Genomic DNA, 17,015 nt, shown 5'->3' on the forward strand with positions numbered 1-17,015 from the left:
AAATGAATGGGTGAAGAACCATGTACCATTCAAATGGTCCTCAAAAGTAAGCAGGGGTAGCCATCCTTATATCAGATAAACTAAAGTTTAACCCCAAGACTGTAGGAAGAGATGAAGAGGGACACTATATCATACTTAAAGGATCGACCCAACAAGGAGACCTAACAATCATCAATATTTATGCCCCGAATGTGGGTGCTGCCAAGTATATCAGCCAGTTAGTAACCAAAGTTAAGACATACTGAGATAACGATACACTTACTCTTGGTGACTTGAATGTAGCGCTTTCTACGATCCACAGATCTTGTAAGCACAACATCTCCAAAGAAACCAGAGCTTTAAATGATAGACCGGACGAGATGGATTTCACAGATATTTGCAGAAATTTACATCAGACTAACTGAATACACATTTTTCTCAACTGCGCATGGAACTTTCTCCAGAATAGACCACATACTGGGTCACAAATCAGGCCTGAACCGATACCAAAAGATTGGGATCGTCCCCTGCCTATTTTGGCACCATAATGCTTTGAAATTAGAACTAAATCACAAGAAGAAGTTTGGAAGGATTTCAAACACGGGGAGGTTAAGGACCATCCTGCTGAAAGATGGAAGGCTCAAGCAGGAAATTGGAGAAGAACTAAAAAGATTCACGGAAGCCAATGAGAATGAAGATACAACCGGTCACAATCTTTGGGATACAGCAAAAGCAGCCTGAGGGGCAAATACATCGCAATGCAAGCATCCATCCAAAAACTGGAAAGCACTCAAGTACAAAAGCTAACCTTGCATGGAAAGGAGCTGGAGACAAAAAAGCAAATAGAAACTACACCCAGCAGAAGAAGAGTGTTAATAAAGATTCGAGCAGAACTTAATGAAATAGAGACCAGAAGACCTGTGGAACAGATCAACAAAACAAGGAGTTGGTTCTTTGAAAAAATTAAGAACATAGATAAACCATGAGCCAGCCTTATTAAAAAGAAGAGAGAAAAGCCACGAATTAATGAAATCATGAATGACAAAGGAGAGATGACCACCAACACCAAGGAAACACAAACCATTTTAAAAAACATATCATGAGCAGCAATACACCAATAAATTAGACAATATAGAAGAAATAGACGCATTTCTGGGAAACCACAAACGACCAAAACTGGAACAGAAAGAAATAGAAAACCTGACAGGCCAATAACCAGGGAGGAAATTGAAGCCGTCATCAAAAACCTCCCAAGACACAAAAGTCCAAGGCCAGAGGGCTTCCCTGGGGAATTCTGTCAAACGTGAAAGGAGAAACCATACCTATTCTACTAAAGCCGTTCGGAATGATAGAAAGAGACGGGGTACTTCCAAACTCGTTCTCTGAGGCCAGCATCGCCTTGATTCCAAAACTAGACAACGAACCCAGCAGAAAGGAGAATTATAGACCCATATCCCCGATGAACATGGACGGAAACATTCTCAACAAGATACTAGCCAATAGGATCCAATGCGACATTAAGAGGATTGTTCACCATGACCAAGTGGGATTTATGCCCGGGATGCAAGGCTGGTTCAACACTCTAAAGCAATCAATGTGATTGGTCATATCAGCAAGAGAAAAAACAAGAACCATGGGATCTTCTCCATAGATGCAGAGAAAGCATTTGACAAAATACCGCCTCCATTCCTGATGAAAACTCTTCAGAGTGTAGGGACGGTGGGGACACTCCTTAACTCTTAAGAGCCATCTACCAAGAGCCCACAGCAAATATCATTCTCAATGGGGAAGCACTGGGAGCCTTTCCCCTAAGACCAGGAATGAGACAGGGATGTCCACTCTCACCACTGCTAGTCAACATAGTACTGGAAGTCCTAGCCTCAGACCCTGTCTGGCTCCTGGAGCGTTACCACCACATCGTGGTGCGCCCATCGAAATGAGGCCAGAGGAACCTGCTATTGTGATATTCCATTGCTGGAGCCCAGGCCTCTGCCAAGCGGTGCTCCATGGCTCATCCCACCCCTTCTGGTCAATCTTCCATCCGTATATCTGTGCTTCAGATACACTGGGTACCAGCCCACACGCCTTATAAATATCATGCATAGACCCCTGGTGATGTGCCTAGGAAGTAGATTCTAGGAGATTCCAGGCTGATCTCCACAGTGCAGGTTGGGAAACTGTGAACTATTTGAGAGACCCAGTGGGTTAGGTATGACATAGCACTGAGAAAACTCAGAAATAAAGGTCTGAATTCAGCTCCGTGTCCTCACGGGTAGACCTCATTGCATGTTCAGTGGGTTGTGTCTATGGCATTTCTTGGCACATGATGTAAAGCTAAGGGGATGGCATGGGGTAAGCATTCATCTGCCAAGAAGGGGCTCTGGATAGGGCTGACTGGAGGAAGGGGCCCAGGTCCCAGTATCTTGAAAAAGTGATGTCACTTCCTTGGTGACAGGCCTGCAACTGATTTGGAACTCTGGTGACCAGGCACCTGCATTCCACAACCGCTCACTTTACTGGAGACGGTTGAGAGAACAAGATGTCCTCTTGCTGTTGTCCTACTTTGAGTTGCTCTGGGCTCTGGAGAGTCCAGAGTGAGAGATGTTCACGTAGCTGTCGACGTCAGCTCGGCCCTCTTCTCCGACGTTTCTGCTTATGTGGCAGGAGACCTCAACAGGTACAACAAGGCAACCTGGGGAGGCCACTGGAGAGCAGGCACACTGTGATCTCAGCTGAGCGGGCTCCCACCTCTGCCACCTCCTTGTGTGTGTGTCTGTGTGTTTATGCGTGTGTGAGTGTGTCTGGGTGTGTGTGTGTATGTGTGTGTGCGAGTGTAGAGGGGACCGAGGAGAGGAACATGCCCTTCTGGGCACAAACCAGCTGCCAGCTGTTGGCAGCCTGACACACCTTTGATGTTCAGACCCCAGGCCATAGCAGGCAGATGAGAAGGGGAGTCCTGGGGACCAAGCTCAACTCCCAGTATGGGAGTCATGAGCCCAAGAGCCTCTTTCATCTGGCTTCCTCCTTGCCAGATGTCTCCACAGCTGCCCCTCTGGCCTGAACAGGAGAACGTGGTTTCTAATGCAGGTGTCCCCTGGGGGTGATGTCGCGGGAGGACCCTAAGGTCTCTTGGCCCTGTATTTACGGGGCACTCTATTTGCAGAGCTGCACCCAGGAGGTCTTGGAAGAGATGGTCTCTGGCTTCAACTATTCCAGCTCCCTAGACAATGATCTGGTGCTCCCGACAAACAGGGATCGGTGCTGCTCTGAGGTAAGAAACGGAAGAGGGCTCACCCCAGAAATATGGCCCCCACACGAATGAGGAGAGAAAGCTGGGGCCCTCCCCTAGTGTGTCCACATGAGTGTCCCACAGGCCCAACCGCAGAGAGATCTGAACCTCTACGCCTAGCCTCCAGCTACGTGGGATGTGGGAGGACACTCTTCACCTGTGTTGGAGTGGTGCAGGATATAGTTCATGTTTTGAGGAATTGGAGGGCTTTGTTTTGTTTTGTTTTCCCAAAGCCATGAGGATCTTTGCATTCTACTTCTGTTTTTTTTTTTTTATAATAAAGTTGTTTTTATTGGTGTTCAGTTTGCCAACATACAGAATAACACCCAGTGCTCATCCGTCGAGTGCCCCCCTCAGTGACCGTCACCCACTCACCCACACCCCCTGCCCTCCTCCCCTTCCACCACCCCTAGCTCTTTTCCCAGAGTTAGGAGTCTTCGTGTTCTGTCTCCCTTTCTGATATTTCCCACACATTTCTTCTCCCTTCCCTTATATTCCCTTTCACTATTATTTATATTCCCCAAATGGATGAGAACATACACTGTTTGTCCTTCTCCGACTGACTTACTTCACTCAGCATAATACCCTCCAGTTCCATCCACGTCGAAGCAAATGATGGGTATTTGTCATTTCTAATGGCTGAGGAATATTCCATTGTATACATAAACCACAGCTTCTTTATCCGTTCATCTTTCGATGGACACTGAGGCTCCTTCCACAGTTTGGCTATTGTGGACATTGTTGCTGTGAACATTAGGGTGCAAGTGTCCAGGCGTCTCACTGCATCTGTATCTTTGGGGTAAATCCCCAACACTGCAATTGCAGGGTTGTAGGGCAGGTCTGTTTTTAACTCTTTGAGGAACCTCCACACACTTTTCCAGAGTGGCGGCACCAGGTCACATTCCCACCAACAGTGTAAGAGGGTTCCCTTTTCTCCACATCCTCTCCAACATTTGTGGTTTCCTGCTTTGTGAATTTTCCCCATTCTCACTGGGGCGAGGTGGTATCTCATTGTGGCTTTGATTTGTATTTCCCTGATGGCAAGTGATGCAGAGCATTTTCTCATGTGCGTGTTGGCCACGTCTGTGTCTTCCTCTGTGAGATTTCTCTTCATGTCTTTTGCCCATTTCATGATTGGATTGTTTGTTTCTTTGCTGTTGAGTTGAATAAGTTCTTTATAGATCTAGGAAACTAGCCCTTGATCTGATACGTCATTTGCAAATCTCTTCTCCCACTCTGTAGGTTGTCTTTGAGTATTGTTGACTGTATCCTTTGCTGTGCAAAAGCTTCTTATCTTGATGAAGTCCCAATAGTTCACGTTTGCTTTTATTTCTTTGGCCTTCGTGGATGTATCTTGCAAGAAGTTACTGTGGCCGAGTTCAAAAAGGGTGTTGCCTGTGTTCTCCTCTAGGATTTTGATGGAATCTTGTCTCACATTTAGATCTTTCATCCATTTTGAGTTCAATTTTGTGTCTGCTGCAAGAGAGTGGTCTAGTTTCATTCTTCTGCATGTGGATGTCCAATTTTCCCAGCACCATTTATTGAAGAGACTGTCTTTCTTCCAGTGGATCGTCTTTCCTCCTTATCGAATATTAGTTGACCATAAAGTTCAGGGTCCACTTCTGGGTTCTCTATTCTGTTCCATTGATCTATGTGTCTGTTTTTGTGCCAGGACCACACTGTCTTGATGACCACAGCTTTGTAGTACACCCTGAAATCTGGCATTGTGATGCCCCCAGATATGGTTTTCTTTTTTAAAATTCCCCTGGCGATTCCCCTGTCTTTTCGGATTGCACACAAACCTTAAAATAATTTGTTCTAACTCTCTGAAGAAAGGCCACGGTATTTTGATAGGGATTGCATTAAACGTGTACATTGCCCTGGGTAACATGGACATTTTCACAATATCAATTCTGCCAATCCATGAGCATGGAATATTTTTCCATCTCTTTGTGTCGTCCTCTATTTCCTTCAGATGCGTTCTGTAGTTTTTAGGGTATAGATCCTTTACCTCTTTAGTTAGGTTTATTCCTAGGTATCTTATGCTTTTGGGTGCAATTGCAAATGGGATTGACTCCTTAAGTTCACTTTCTTCAGTCTCATTGGTAGTGTAGAGAAATGCCACTGATTTCTGGGCATTGATTTTGTACCCTGCCACGCTACCAAATTGCTGTATGAGTTCTAGCAATCTTGAGGTGGAGGCTTTTGGGTTTTCTATGTAGAGTATCTTCTGTCTTCTGTTTTTATTATTTCACCTACTAGTCCCAGATATGCTTTGGAGAAGCCAGCTCCACCGTCCCTGCCGACCTTCTCTGAGCCCTTCCAAATCATCACACTAAGGAGGGTGATTTAACACAAAAGCAAGGGCGGGATGAAGCCATCCTATATGTTTTCATATCGAATGTTTACATAGTTTCTCCCTATATGTTTCTCAATAACATGTCGTCTCTCAGAACACATCAGATCATTGTAGGCCCAACAGCTCATGAGCTGTATCCTGATAGATCTTCGTAGGCCTCCATCAATGGGGCCGTCTGCCACAGGCATTCAGACTCTCAAGGCCCTGGCCTTTGACCTAATGCCATTCTCTTGCCATCTCTGCGGTCCTGCAAGGAGCACCTTATGTGTCCCCACAGACTGTTTGGGTTGCTAGACCTGCCATAACCTGGAACCCCAGATGAGGGGGAAGGCCTCTGATGCCTCCTGGCACCAGTAGCTGGCTCTTTTTGGAATGATCCACCCAGGAACGCTTGGATGAGGTGCTCATCCAAGAGTTCAACTCCTCCATCTCCCCTGACAAGCAGAAGGGGATCAGGCCACCAACCACATCCATTAAAGGCCTGCAGTGAGAGCAGGCCCCCATTCATGGTCAATCCACACGCAGAGAGGATCAGGGCATGCCCAGAGCCTACTCTAGAAAAAACTGACACCCTTGGGCCCTGCAGGAGAAGGGAATTTTCCCTTGAGCCTTCCTCCTAGGTCAGGGACAGCCGAAGCCACATCCGCTTAAGGGAAACCCCATGCAGCCCACGCTCTGGTCTCTTCTCACCCGCAATGTATATGAACTTGAACAGCATTTGAGGGTCTAGGCCTCTGTGTTCTCGTGGCAGTTGGGATGTAACTGAAGACTCTGTGGCATCCTGGTCTTCGTAAGAGCTAGTAGTTGAGAGGAATGCTGTTGTTGCTCGGCTAACAGAACGTGTTGAAGTGGCCAATGCTTTACCATGTCTTCTCTAAAACCAGTGGTACTTTGAAGCCTCGAACCTTTTTCTGTGTGGGCACTCGAGTCCCTTGTCCTGTGCAACTTTCTGAGGGGTTGGGAGTCTGTGGGCGGGGCGCCAGACCTTGATCTTCCCAGTGGTTCCCGGTTTGGAGGCTGACTACAGTGCCCCTCCTTGTGTCTCTGGTGTGAAAAGCAATCAACCCTATCCGTGAGTGAGGCCAGGACCATGCTGACGCTCAGAGAAGGGAGAATGGATGATTTTCTACAGTCCTTGGTGCCATCCTTCCAGGACAGAAGCCTCATCATCAACCCAGTCCTTTCTTGTCTCTACCAAGTGTTCACCACAGCCCAACGAGTCCTGGGCCAGCAATTCTCTAGGTGAGTGACCACCCCATACACCACTGGGGCCAAGAACAGAAGCTTTGGCGAGCAGACCACTCACCAATCTGCCACAAACCTCAGCCCCAAATCCGGTGTGCGTGGAGGATGCAGTAGAGGAGGCCCTTGGCCATTGAGAAGAGAGAAGAAGTAGAAACACCAGACTCAGACAGGTTTTCTGGATGACCAGGTCATCTCCTGCAAGGCCAGCGACAGGGGGGTTGGAAGTCATGCTGAGGACATTCTCGGGGACCCCTACACAAAGAATGGTGCTATGCGAGTACCACATGGCATGAAAGGCCATGCTCTGATGCGGCTCCGCACCTGACTCTCCCCAGCACCCTCTCTCCCATCTCGGGGACCTGGCCTGACCGCAATCTGCAGGACACCTGGCCGTCCCTGCACCGGGCCTGCTTCGATGTACAGGAGTCCTGGGTGCAGGCAAACCTGTATGCCCTGTATTGCCATGCCCCCATTATCGTGATGCCACGGCAACTTCTGCAGCTCACGGAGGCAGACGCAGAGTCAGAGGGTAAGGGGGATTGCAAGCTGGGCAGACTATCTGGGATGGGGTTCAGGGGCTGCGTGTTTCTCTATCGGCCATGGACTCTGCCCTGTTTCTGGAAGGACATGGGGCAAGTCAGCCCTGTGGACAAACATTTCTCCTTATCCTGTCCCAGTGCCAGCTCCACGGCTCCTTCCGGCGTCTCCTCCGTCGGCTCCTCCAGACCTGAAACAAGAGCTGGTGCCTTCCTCACGAGTACCGGGTCCTGAACTGCAGTCAGTTCCACCACCAGCCTTCGTGGGGCCTGACACTCCTTCCCTAAGCACAAAGACGGAGCCACCTCCAGCCCCAGAGGCCACCTGCCACTGGGGAACCCCTGCGCACCAGCGGCATGAGGAGCAGCCTGGGCTCATGGCCTTCCCTCCCAAGCTGGTGGCAGAGCAGTTGACCTCCATAGACGCGGTGAGCAGCGGGGCGCCCAGGCCGGGGGGCCGGGGCAGGCTTGCTTCCTGCTGTCATCTGCCCCAGTCCTGCCTTTCCCTGATGCGCACTTGTGTGGTCGGGGTCCAGATCTCAGCTCCATCCCTTACCAACCACCTCACCCTGTCCAGTTCCTCAAACCCTTGCTCTCACTGTCCAGCTGCAGACTGTGGAGCTAGACCATGGGATGGACTGACCCAGAGTCCCTGTGTCGATTACATGAGCCAGAACTGATACGTAAAGGGGCAGGCCCTGGTCCTGGGCGGGCAGCGGGGGCAACTCACTGTGTGCGGCCGAGCCCACGACTCACCACGCACCTGCCTTGGAGGCCGAGCACCCCACACTTATTAGGCATCTAATGGAAACCGAAGTTCAGGGAGGCAGACAAATGTGTGGCTGTCCCCTACTCTGTGAGAATGTGCTGCTGAGAGGGGAGGAGGGCCAGGGCATGAACACTGGGAGGGGAAGATGCCCCCTGAGGATCCCCCTTAAACTGCCACCTGTAACTTGAAGTTAGTGGGGATGATCAGGGTACAGAGGCCCTCCTGCCCCCCTACCACCCCCTGGCAGTACCTGCTCCTCGTTCATCCTGCACTGGGCTCCCTCAGGGAAGAGCAATGGAGGGCAGTCCAGGGACTCTAACTGGGTCAGGCCCTTTCTGTGCTGGCTGAGCCCCGGCTCTGACAGGGGACCCCTATGTAGGACATGAATCCTGCATGTGCAATGGCTGTGTGAGCGAGCGTCCCCCTATTCTCTAGGATCTTTTCAAGAAGGTGCAGCCCCAACAGTGCCTGGGCTCCATCTGGTCCAAGAGAAATGAGCCTGGATATGAGCACCGGACATGCACAGTCAGTGCCACCGTCACCCAGTTCAACAACGTGGCCAACTGCGTCATCACCACCTGCCTTGGCAACGCACGCATGACGGCCCGGGACAGGGCGGAGGTGGTGGAGCACTGGATCAAGGTGGCCAAGGTCAGCCTACGGGAGGCCCGGCTGACCTGCTCTTCTGAGCCTGGCAACTGCTCTTCCCTTGATCATTCCTCAAGGCTGAAGTCTCTGCTCTGAGTTCTTCTTCCCGGGAACATGCTGCCCATCCCTTGCATGGCCTGATGTTGGGATGCTCAGTTCCCACATGACTCTTTCCTTGGAGGGAAGGGAAATGCCGCCTCTCCCCAGCAGGGCTCCTCGGGGGGTCCTCCATGCGCCCTTCTGTAGGCCCCTGCACATCCGTCTCATGCAGGAGAGGAGACTGACACTGAGCAGAGTGCAGCTCTCCAGCACACAGGGCTCCTGCTGGCCACCTGACAGCTCATGCTCTTCCTCCCCAGGCCTGCCGAACCTTACGGAACTACTCCTCCCTGCACGCCATCCTCTCGGCTCTGCAGAGTGTCTCAATTCACCGCCTGAAGAACACATGGGCCAAAGTTTCCAGGTGAGGGGTCCTTGCTCCAGAAGGACCATGAACGATGAGAGATGTCCCATAGGCCTGTCCTTTCTGGCTTCCTCGGTCACCCTGGACTTCCTAGGAGGCAGGAATCCATGACAACAGGATGTGGGTGGGCAGGCGGGCAGGGGATTTTCTCAGGCTTCCTGGCCAAGAGGCCACCATGCCTCCAAAGGTCCCCATTTGGGGAGTCTGGGCTGAGCTGAGGTACAAGGTTTTGGATGCGAACATGACAGCAACTAGAGTCTCTTCGCAATTGAAACCAAAACTGACCAAAGCAGAGCCGTTCAATTAATAGGGCATCGGATGCACCGGATGACCCTCCAAAGAGCTCCCTCCCGTGTCCTTCAACGACCTGAGTGCTCAGAGGAACCCAAGGAAACCCTGATCCAGCAGTTGAACTCCTTCGAGGTCTCAGATCACAGGGTCTGCCCTCAACCCGACCCTAGTGTTCCAACATCCGTCCTGCCTTCTTTCTCTCTCCTCAGGAAGAAGATTCAAGCATTTGAAAAACTGTGCTCCCAGGACAATCCCCAGAGCAGGAACCTGCTTCTCAAGGTAGTATGGGAGGTGTTGGGATAGAAAGAGAGGCGGCGTGGGAGCAACGGTGTCCTACGTGACTGAATTAGGGACTGGCCCGGAGCATTCCTTCGGCGAGTGAAGCCTTTGGCATGAACGTGGACGCAGCCTGGGGTGAAAATCCACCAGGGGTGGAAAAGCAGCTGCTGCTCAACCAGGATCCCTGAGCTGGACCCTCGCGCTCCCTGTCGCCAGCCGGTCCCGATGGGGGCCTCTCCCGAACTGGAGAGCCCAGAGGACAGGCCTGCGCCCAGCGAGGGGTTTGAATGGGATGAGGGCCCCAACGGGGATGGTAGGAATAGGACCCTGGGTCCTCGGGAGACCGAGGGAGGGAGCTGGAATTCGCCCCTTTCCCAGTGAGGAACCAGGCTCAGGGAGGCCAGGCTGCAAGCTCCAGGTCACACAGGGAGTGAATGCTGGAGCTGAGGTTGTTCTGGAATCCCTCACGGGAGGCTGAAGGAGGACGTCGCGGCTACCCTCTGCTTCTGGTCGATGTCCAGGGTGTGAGGTCAAAGATGGGTGGTGGAAGGGGAGGTGGGCGGGGTGTGGGGGCGCCTGGGTGACGGGCACTGGGAGGGGCACCTGATGGCATGAGCACTGGGTGTTATTCTATATGTTGGCAAAATGAACAGCATTAGAAATAAATATATACATAAAAAGAAAAGAAAAAAGAAAGTTCGGTGGGAGTAGTGGCCCGAGGTGATCACGGTCTTGAGGAACTTGTCCTTGGCCCTACAGGACCGGCCGGCTAAGCTTGGAGCCCTGGGGATCAACATGCAGACAGCATGGAAGAGGCGGCAGCAGCAGCAGGTGAGCGAGCCCCGGATCCGTGGCCTCGAGCCCAGAGGAGAGGGTTCTCCCCGGAGAGCTGGAAGGCCCCAAATCAAGGCAGGTGGGGCCGTCCAACTCCAGCTCTGCCTCCCGTAGCCACAGCTTCGACAACCCTTCTTTCGAGGTGACCCGGAGGAGGGTCTATACAGCTGGAAACAATGTGTCAGTGGTGGCAGGGCCCGGAGCACCTACACCCCGATGTCCTACAGCTCGCCCTTGACGCGCTTAGGAGGACTCTGGTGTTGTGGGAGGGTGAGGGGGGGAGCCCAGGGGAGGCCCCAAGGGTCCTGGTGTGCACCACGTGGGAGCTGGGGCGGGCGGGCCGGGGTGCTGACCTGTCCCAGGGAGGGACCCCGGGGACCCGAGAGCAGGGCCTCATTCCTTCCCCGCCCCGACACAGGGTGTCGTCCCCTTCCTGGGCTCCTTCCTCACCGAGCTCTTCATGCTGGATACTGCCATGGAGGAGTACCTGGAGGTGCGTGGGCCCGGGGCTGGGACGGGGGGCCAGAGTCCTGATGTGGGGGAGCACAGGGCCCCTGAGCCGAGCCCCGAGCTCTCCGTCCTTGGCAAGTCTCCCCTCCTGAAAGGCTCCCCGCTGCCCTGGGAGCGCGGGTCCAGGGCCCAGGGCTGGGAGGAGTGAGGGAGGCTGCACCTAGGTCACGGGTCCCGAGATCGAGTCTGCGGCCCGAATGCCAAGCGGCCGAGGTCAGGCTGGGTGGGCCTCAGCCTGTGGGGGCCGAGTGACGTCAGGGTCCCCGGCCTGAGCGGGCCCTTAGCGAGCCTCGCATCTCCTGCCCACCTGAGGCTTTGGCCTCCCCTCCTGTGCTCCGGGACGCCAGATCCGCTCCCTCCCCGCCAGGTCTCCTTTCCCTGGACCCGGGGCCTGGCCTGGATCGCAGGCCTGTCACCGGGGTGTCCTGGCCCCTGTGTGCCTGGCCCTAGGGCGTGAGTGGGGGTGGGTAGCGGCACCCAGTAGCACCCGAGGCCTCTCCCCGATGGACTGTGCTTGTCTGCTTTCCAGGGCAATGAGGTCAACCACCGGAAGAAGAACAAGGTGAGGCTCTCTCTGAGCTCCCGCACGGAGGGGGAGGCTGGGGCTGTCAGAGGGGTCCCCGGGAGCACCACGCCGGGCCTCCATCCCCTCATTGTCACATTGTCGGGGACGGTTCCCTGAGAAAGGGAAAGTCCCCGCAGTTGGCCAGGCCAGAGGCGCGGCCATCAGGGACACCTGGCCAGGGCTGGGCCGGGTGGGCTCCCCTCTGAGAACCAGCTGGGACGGGAGGAGTGTGCAGGATGGGGGGTCGCCACGTGTCAGAGACCAGCCCCGGGCCCCTGTCCCCGGGCGCAGCCCCCGAAGGCCTCGCCGCCCCCAGGCTCCTCATGCCCCCGTCCTCTCTCCGGGCCCAGGAGTACCGAGTCCTGACCGAGATCCTGCTGCTCCAGGTGGCCGCGGATCGGTACCGCATCGAGCCCGAGCAGCCGTTCCGGGCCTGGTTCCAGTCTGGGACGTGGCTCAGCGAGGAGGAGAGGTGAGGCCCCCAGGGCTGAGGGCGGGAGGGCGGCCTGCTCAGGGGCCCCTCAGGGATCCTTCTCCTTTGGCTCCCGGGGCGGCCTCCAGCCCTGCTGCTGGGGCTCCAGGCTCCAGCTCCTTGGAAATCCCAGGGGAGACTCCGGACCTGAAGCTCCTGCTCAACTCACACGTGTCCCTCTGTCCTCAGCTACACCCTGTCCTGCCAGCTGGAGCCCCGAGCCGGCCACCAGACAGGAGGAGCCGGCCGCAGTCACCCTCAGGCCTGAGCCGAGGTGCAGGGGCCTCAAGGGGACGGGGCCCGTCTGTGCGACACCACTTCCTCCCGCCTCTTCTATTGGGAGGATGATATGTCATGGTCTTAACTCATAAATGGAAGATTTCAATGTTGTGATATTAAAGCCGCTTTACTGTCCAGGAGTCGTTTGGGTCTTTTGCTTCCTGTTGGAATCTAAGAGAATCAAAAGGTCTCATAGTCATTTTCTATCTTTTCCATCCAGATATTGTTTTCTTTATTGACGAGGGACAGACAGAGGCGGGCTCCGTGTGGGGGGTCGGTCATGGGCCTGAAACCCAGGGCTCCAGGGTCAGGATCTGAGACAGAGGCAGAGGCCCCGACACTGAGCCACCAGGCGACCCTCTTGTGCTCATTTTATAGGAGAAATCTTACAGAGTCCCCAGCTCCTGTATGTGGGAAGAAGTAGAGGATCCAGCCTCCTCCCAGCTCCTGAAGTGCATCCCCAGGCCCCCTTCCCCAGAGGACAGTGTCAGGAACTTGGGCAGACAGCAGAGACACCCCTCAGAGCTGCTGATATTCAGAGGGTGCAGGGACTTCCCCAGGAACAGCAACACCCCTGACCTGGGGGTCCTGAAGGGGACCGCCCGCCAGGACCCTCTCCTGCCCAGGACAGGGGCTCCCTTTGTACACTTTCAAGGAAGGAGGACTTTGTCTTGCCACTTCTTCTGATGTGGATTCTTTTGGCTTGGGTTTCGGGTTTGCCATTCCCATTATTCGGAGCGTGGAGTCGTCTAGGTCAACCTCTGCAATTGCATCAACACCAAAGTGGGCACACACGTAAAGAGACCCTGTGCTGCACATGGACGGCATGAGGCCAGGGGAAGATCATTAGTGGATGACCTCAGGGCAGGCACGGCTTCCATCCTCAGTCTCGCTCTCGGGTTCCAACTTCACCCCTGACCAAGCCTGGAATCCTCCTGGGTCCTTGACCGTGATCTCTGACGTCCTTTTCCCTCTTGGTGTGCATGAGGGGGAGAGATATTTGTGTACATGAAGGCCACACCTGGGCCAGGTTCCATGAACTCCTGTGCTGACTCCTGAGCTAAGATCTCCTGCCTCCCTGTACCTCCCTGGGCAGCTCTCTTGAAAGCAGCAATTCCCTGATGGCCCCAGTTTCTTGGTCGAGGGCCTAGTGGCCGCTCTTCCCTGCTTGGACCTGATGGGTCAGACATCGGCTCCCCCTTGCCAGAATAATGGTTCGGCCGCAGAAACCCACACAATCTCCCTGCGAGACAGGTCTTTGTTGTTCTGATGTCCGTGGTCCCAGACATTCAGCAGCTTGCACACTCAGGCTCAGTGTACACACTTAGACTGTCTTGTCTGGAATCGCTAACTGAGCCTGACCCCTTAGGTCTTATACTTCGGTTATGTCATGGGGGCTCATGAGCCTTTGCTGTCTGGATCGTTGATAGATGATGAATGAGAGAGGAGCATTCAGGGACTTCCGTGAGGGCAATGCCACCAAGCTGATGACCTGAAGGATCAAATGGCAATAAATATATTCCTATCAATTACCATACGAATGGGGCAGGGGGCAAGGGGGTGGAAGAAGAGGGTCTGCAGGTCACCTGCCCCCCCCAACTTACCTAGATAACTTTAGCATCATCCTGAAAACCTATGAATTCGGCCTGAGATTTAAATAGAGAGTAGCTGGAAGGCCGCAGTGAGAAGATTTGGCGCTTCTCTGAAGGTCGGAAGATGGGGAAAAAGTAAACAAATAAAAAAGCCAACAAGGGGAGGCCCCCCGAAGAACCAGGCTGAGGCTCCAGGGCGAGGCCCCCAGGGCAGGAGAGCCCCCCCGCCCCCGAGGAGCATGAGTTCCAATGAGTTTGGCAGGATCCCAGGAGGGTGGGGAGGCCCTCAGGCTCCCGGGGGCACTAACAGAGCACCTGCGCCCAGGGGGAGCCCCCACCCCGCGGCCAAGATGCCTAAAGGGCTGCAGGGGGCCCCAGGGCCCCGAGTGCGGATTCCAGCAACGCAGGTCCCAGCGCCCAGGGTACTAGGGGCACAGCCCAGGACCTGGCTTCCACCCGGGACAGGCAAAGCCCAAAGGCCCAGGAGAGGAGGATGTTCCTGCCCAGGGGGATCCAAGTTGTGCAGGTCCACGGCCCTGCCCCCGGAGCATCCAGGCCCCTGGAGACTGGGAGCTGAGGTAGCTACTGCGGGAGCTGACTCCAGGGCTGGGGAGCTGGCTGCCGCCACAGTGGTTCCTCCTGGGGTCACCTTGTACCTGGGATGAGCAGGGACCTCACAGGATGAACAGCTCCCACTTTGCCGTGCACCTGGCAGGGGCCTGCGCAGCTCCCCCAGGTTCTCATTCCTTAGAAACAGCACAGCAGGACCTGCCACCAGAAGACCACCTAGAAGGACAGCAGAAAAGCCTGTTATTGCCCAAACAGCACTGCAAAGGTCCAGGGGAAGTCGAGGGGGTTACAGTACATAGATTCAGAGGATACGCCCCCTGGCTTTTGGTTTTCTGTTTGCTTCCCCTCCGTTTTTTCTCTTCTCCTCCACGTCCTCCTCCTCTTCCTCCCCCTCCTCCTCCTCCCTCTTCTTCTTCTTTCCTTTTTTTCTGCTCTTTTCTCCTTTTCCCAATACAACTTGTTTCTGGCCACTCTGCACTGAGCAAAATGACTGAAGGAAAAACTAACCTCAAAAGTGAGACTCAGGAACATTCCTCTTTCTCACTGAGTTACAGAATTTGGATTACAATTCAACGTCAGAAAGCCAATTCAGAAGCATAATTATAAAGCTACTGGTGTCTCTAGAAAAAAGCGGAAAGGATTCAAGAGACTTCATGACTGCAGATTTTAGAGGTCACCAGGCAGAAATTAGAAATCAGTTAAATGAGATGCAATCCAAACTAGAGGTCCTAAAGACGAGGGTTCATGAGGTAGAAGAACGAGTGAGAGACATAGAAGACAAGTTGAAGGCAAAGAGGGAAACTGAGGAAAAAAAGATAAAAACATTTAAAAGATCATGAGGATCGGTGAAGGGAAAAAAATGACAGCCTCAAAAGGAAAAATCTCCATTTCCTTGGGGTTCCCGAGGGCACCACAAGGGACAGAGGTCCAGACATGCATTTGAACAAATCATAGCTCAGAACTTTCCTCACTTGGGAAGGGAAACAGGCATTCAGATCCAGGAAATGAAGAGATTCCACCCCAAAAGGAATAAAAACCAGTCAACACCTCGACATTGAATACTGAAACTTGCAAATTCCAAAGAGAAAGAGAAGATACTTAAAGCAGCAAGAGACAAGAGATCTCTGACTTTTATGGGTAGAAATATGAGATTAACAGCAGACCTCTCCAGAGAGACCTGACAGGCCAGAAAGGGCCGGCAGGATGCATTCAGGATCCTAAATGAGATGAACCTGCAGCCGAGATTACTATATCCAGCACGGCTCTCATCCAGAATAGAAGGAGAGATCAAGAGCTTCCAAGATAGGCAGGAACTGAAAGAATATGTGACCACCAAGCCGGCTCTGCAAGAAATACAAAGGGGGACTCTGTAATAGAAAGAGGAGGTCCAAGGAAACAATCCACTAAAACAGGGACTGCATAGGTATCATGATGACACTAAATTCCTATCTTTCAATACTAACTCTGAACGGGAATGGACTTAATGAGCCCATCAAAAGGTGCAGGGTTTCAGACTGGATGAAAAAGCAAGACCTACCTATTTGCTGTCTACAAGAGACTCATTTCATTTTTATTTTTTTAAGATTGATTGATTGATGATGGACATAGAGAGAGAGAGAGAGGCAGAGACACAGGAGGAGAGAGAAGCAGGCTCCAGGCCAGGAGCCGGACGTGGGACTCGATCCCGGGAATCCAGGATCGCGCCCTAGGCCAAAGGCAGGTGCCAAACTGCTGAGCCACCCAGGGATCCATGAGACTCATTTGGGGCAAACACCTACAGCCTGAAAATGAATGGGTGAAGAACCATGTACCATTCAAATGGTCCTCAAAAGTAAGCAGGGGTAGCCATCCTTATATCAGATAAACTAAAGTTTAACCCCAAGACTGTAGGAAGAGATGAAGAGGGACACTATATCATACTTAAAGGATCGACCCAACAAGAAGACCTAACAATCATCAATATTTATGCCCCGAATGTGGGTGCTGCCAAGTATATCAGCCAGTTAGTAACCAAAGTTAAGACATACTGAGATAACGATACACTTACTCTTGGTGACTTGAATGTAGCGCTTTCTACGATCCACAGATCTTGTAAGCACAACATCTCCAAAGAAACCAGAGCTTTAAATGATAGACCGGACGAGATGGATTTCACAGATATTTGCAGAAATTTACATCAGACTAACTGAATACACATTTTTCTCAACTGCGCATGGAACTTTCTCCAGAATAGACCACATACTGGGTCACAAATCAGGCCTGAACCGATACCAAAAGATTGGGATCGTCCCCTGCCTATTTTGGCACCATAATGCTTTGAAATTAGAACTAAATC

At 52.8% G+C, this 17,015-nt stretch overlaps 2 protein-coding genes and 1 long non-coding RNA gene across 6 annotated transcripts; 2 read left to right on the forward strand and 1 right to left on the reverse strand.

Moving 5' to 3' along the window:
- Window positions 1-2,466: 2,466 nt before the first annotated feature.
- On the forward strand, window positions 2,467-9,292 carry LOC140604018 (ral guanine nucleotide dissociation stimulator-like). Its single transcript, XM_072774894.1, has 7 exons — window positions 2,467-2,656; window positions 3,143-3,250; window positions 6,685-6,869; window positions 7,208-7,401; window positions 7,550-7,836; window positions 8,613-8,828; window positions 9,185-9,292. The coding sequence occupies exons 1-7, from the start codon at window positions 2,519-2,521 to the stop codon at window positions 9,290-9,292; spliced, it is 1,236 nt and encodes a 411-aa protein (XP_072630995.1). The 5' UTR covers window positions 2,467-2,518.
- Window positions 9,293-9,877: 585 nt separating this feature from the next.
- Window positions 9,878-12,653, forward strand: LOC140604019 (ral guanine nucleotide dissociation stimulator-like). 4 transcript variants are annotated; one of them, XM_072774896.1, is made up of 7 exons: window positions 9,878-10,387; window positions 10,618-10,689; window positions 10,807-10,962; window positions 11,111-11,185; window positions 11,732-11,764; window positions 12,118-12,239; window positions 12,429-12,653. In XM_072774896.1, the coding sequence occupies exons 2-7, from the start codon at window positions 10,654-10,656 to the stop codon at window positions 12,505-12,507; spliced, it is 501 nt and encodes a 166-aa protein (XP_072630997.1). In that variant the 5' UTR covers window positions 9,878-10,387; window positions 10,618-10,653; the 3' UTR covers window positions 12,508-12,653. The 4 variants fall into 4 exon arrangements, with proteins under 4 accessions (XP_072630997.1, XP_072630996.1, XP_072630999.1 ...); XM_072774895.1 differs by having other exon boundaries at window positions 9,878-10,380; XM_072774898.1 differs by lacking the exon at window positions 10,807-10,962.
- On the reverse strand, window positions 12,405-15,055 carry LOC140604021 (uncharacterized). The gene is made up of 3 exons (XR_012007058.1): window positions 14,767-15,055; window positions 14,123-14,220; window positions 12,405-14,010 (listed from the first exon to the last, which is right to left on the reverse strand). It is a non-coding gene; the product is annotated as an uncharacterized lncRNA (long non-coding RNA).
- Window positions 15,056-17,015: the final 1,960 nt, after the last annotated feature.

This window comes from Canis lupus, chromosome 14 (assembly GCF_048164855.1).
Source record: "Canis lupus baileyi chromosome 14, mCanLup2.hap1, whole genome shotgun sequence".
NCBI lineage: Eukaryota > Metazoa > Chordata > Mammalia > Carnivora > Canidae > Canis > Canis lupus.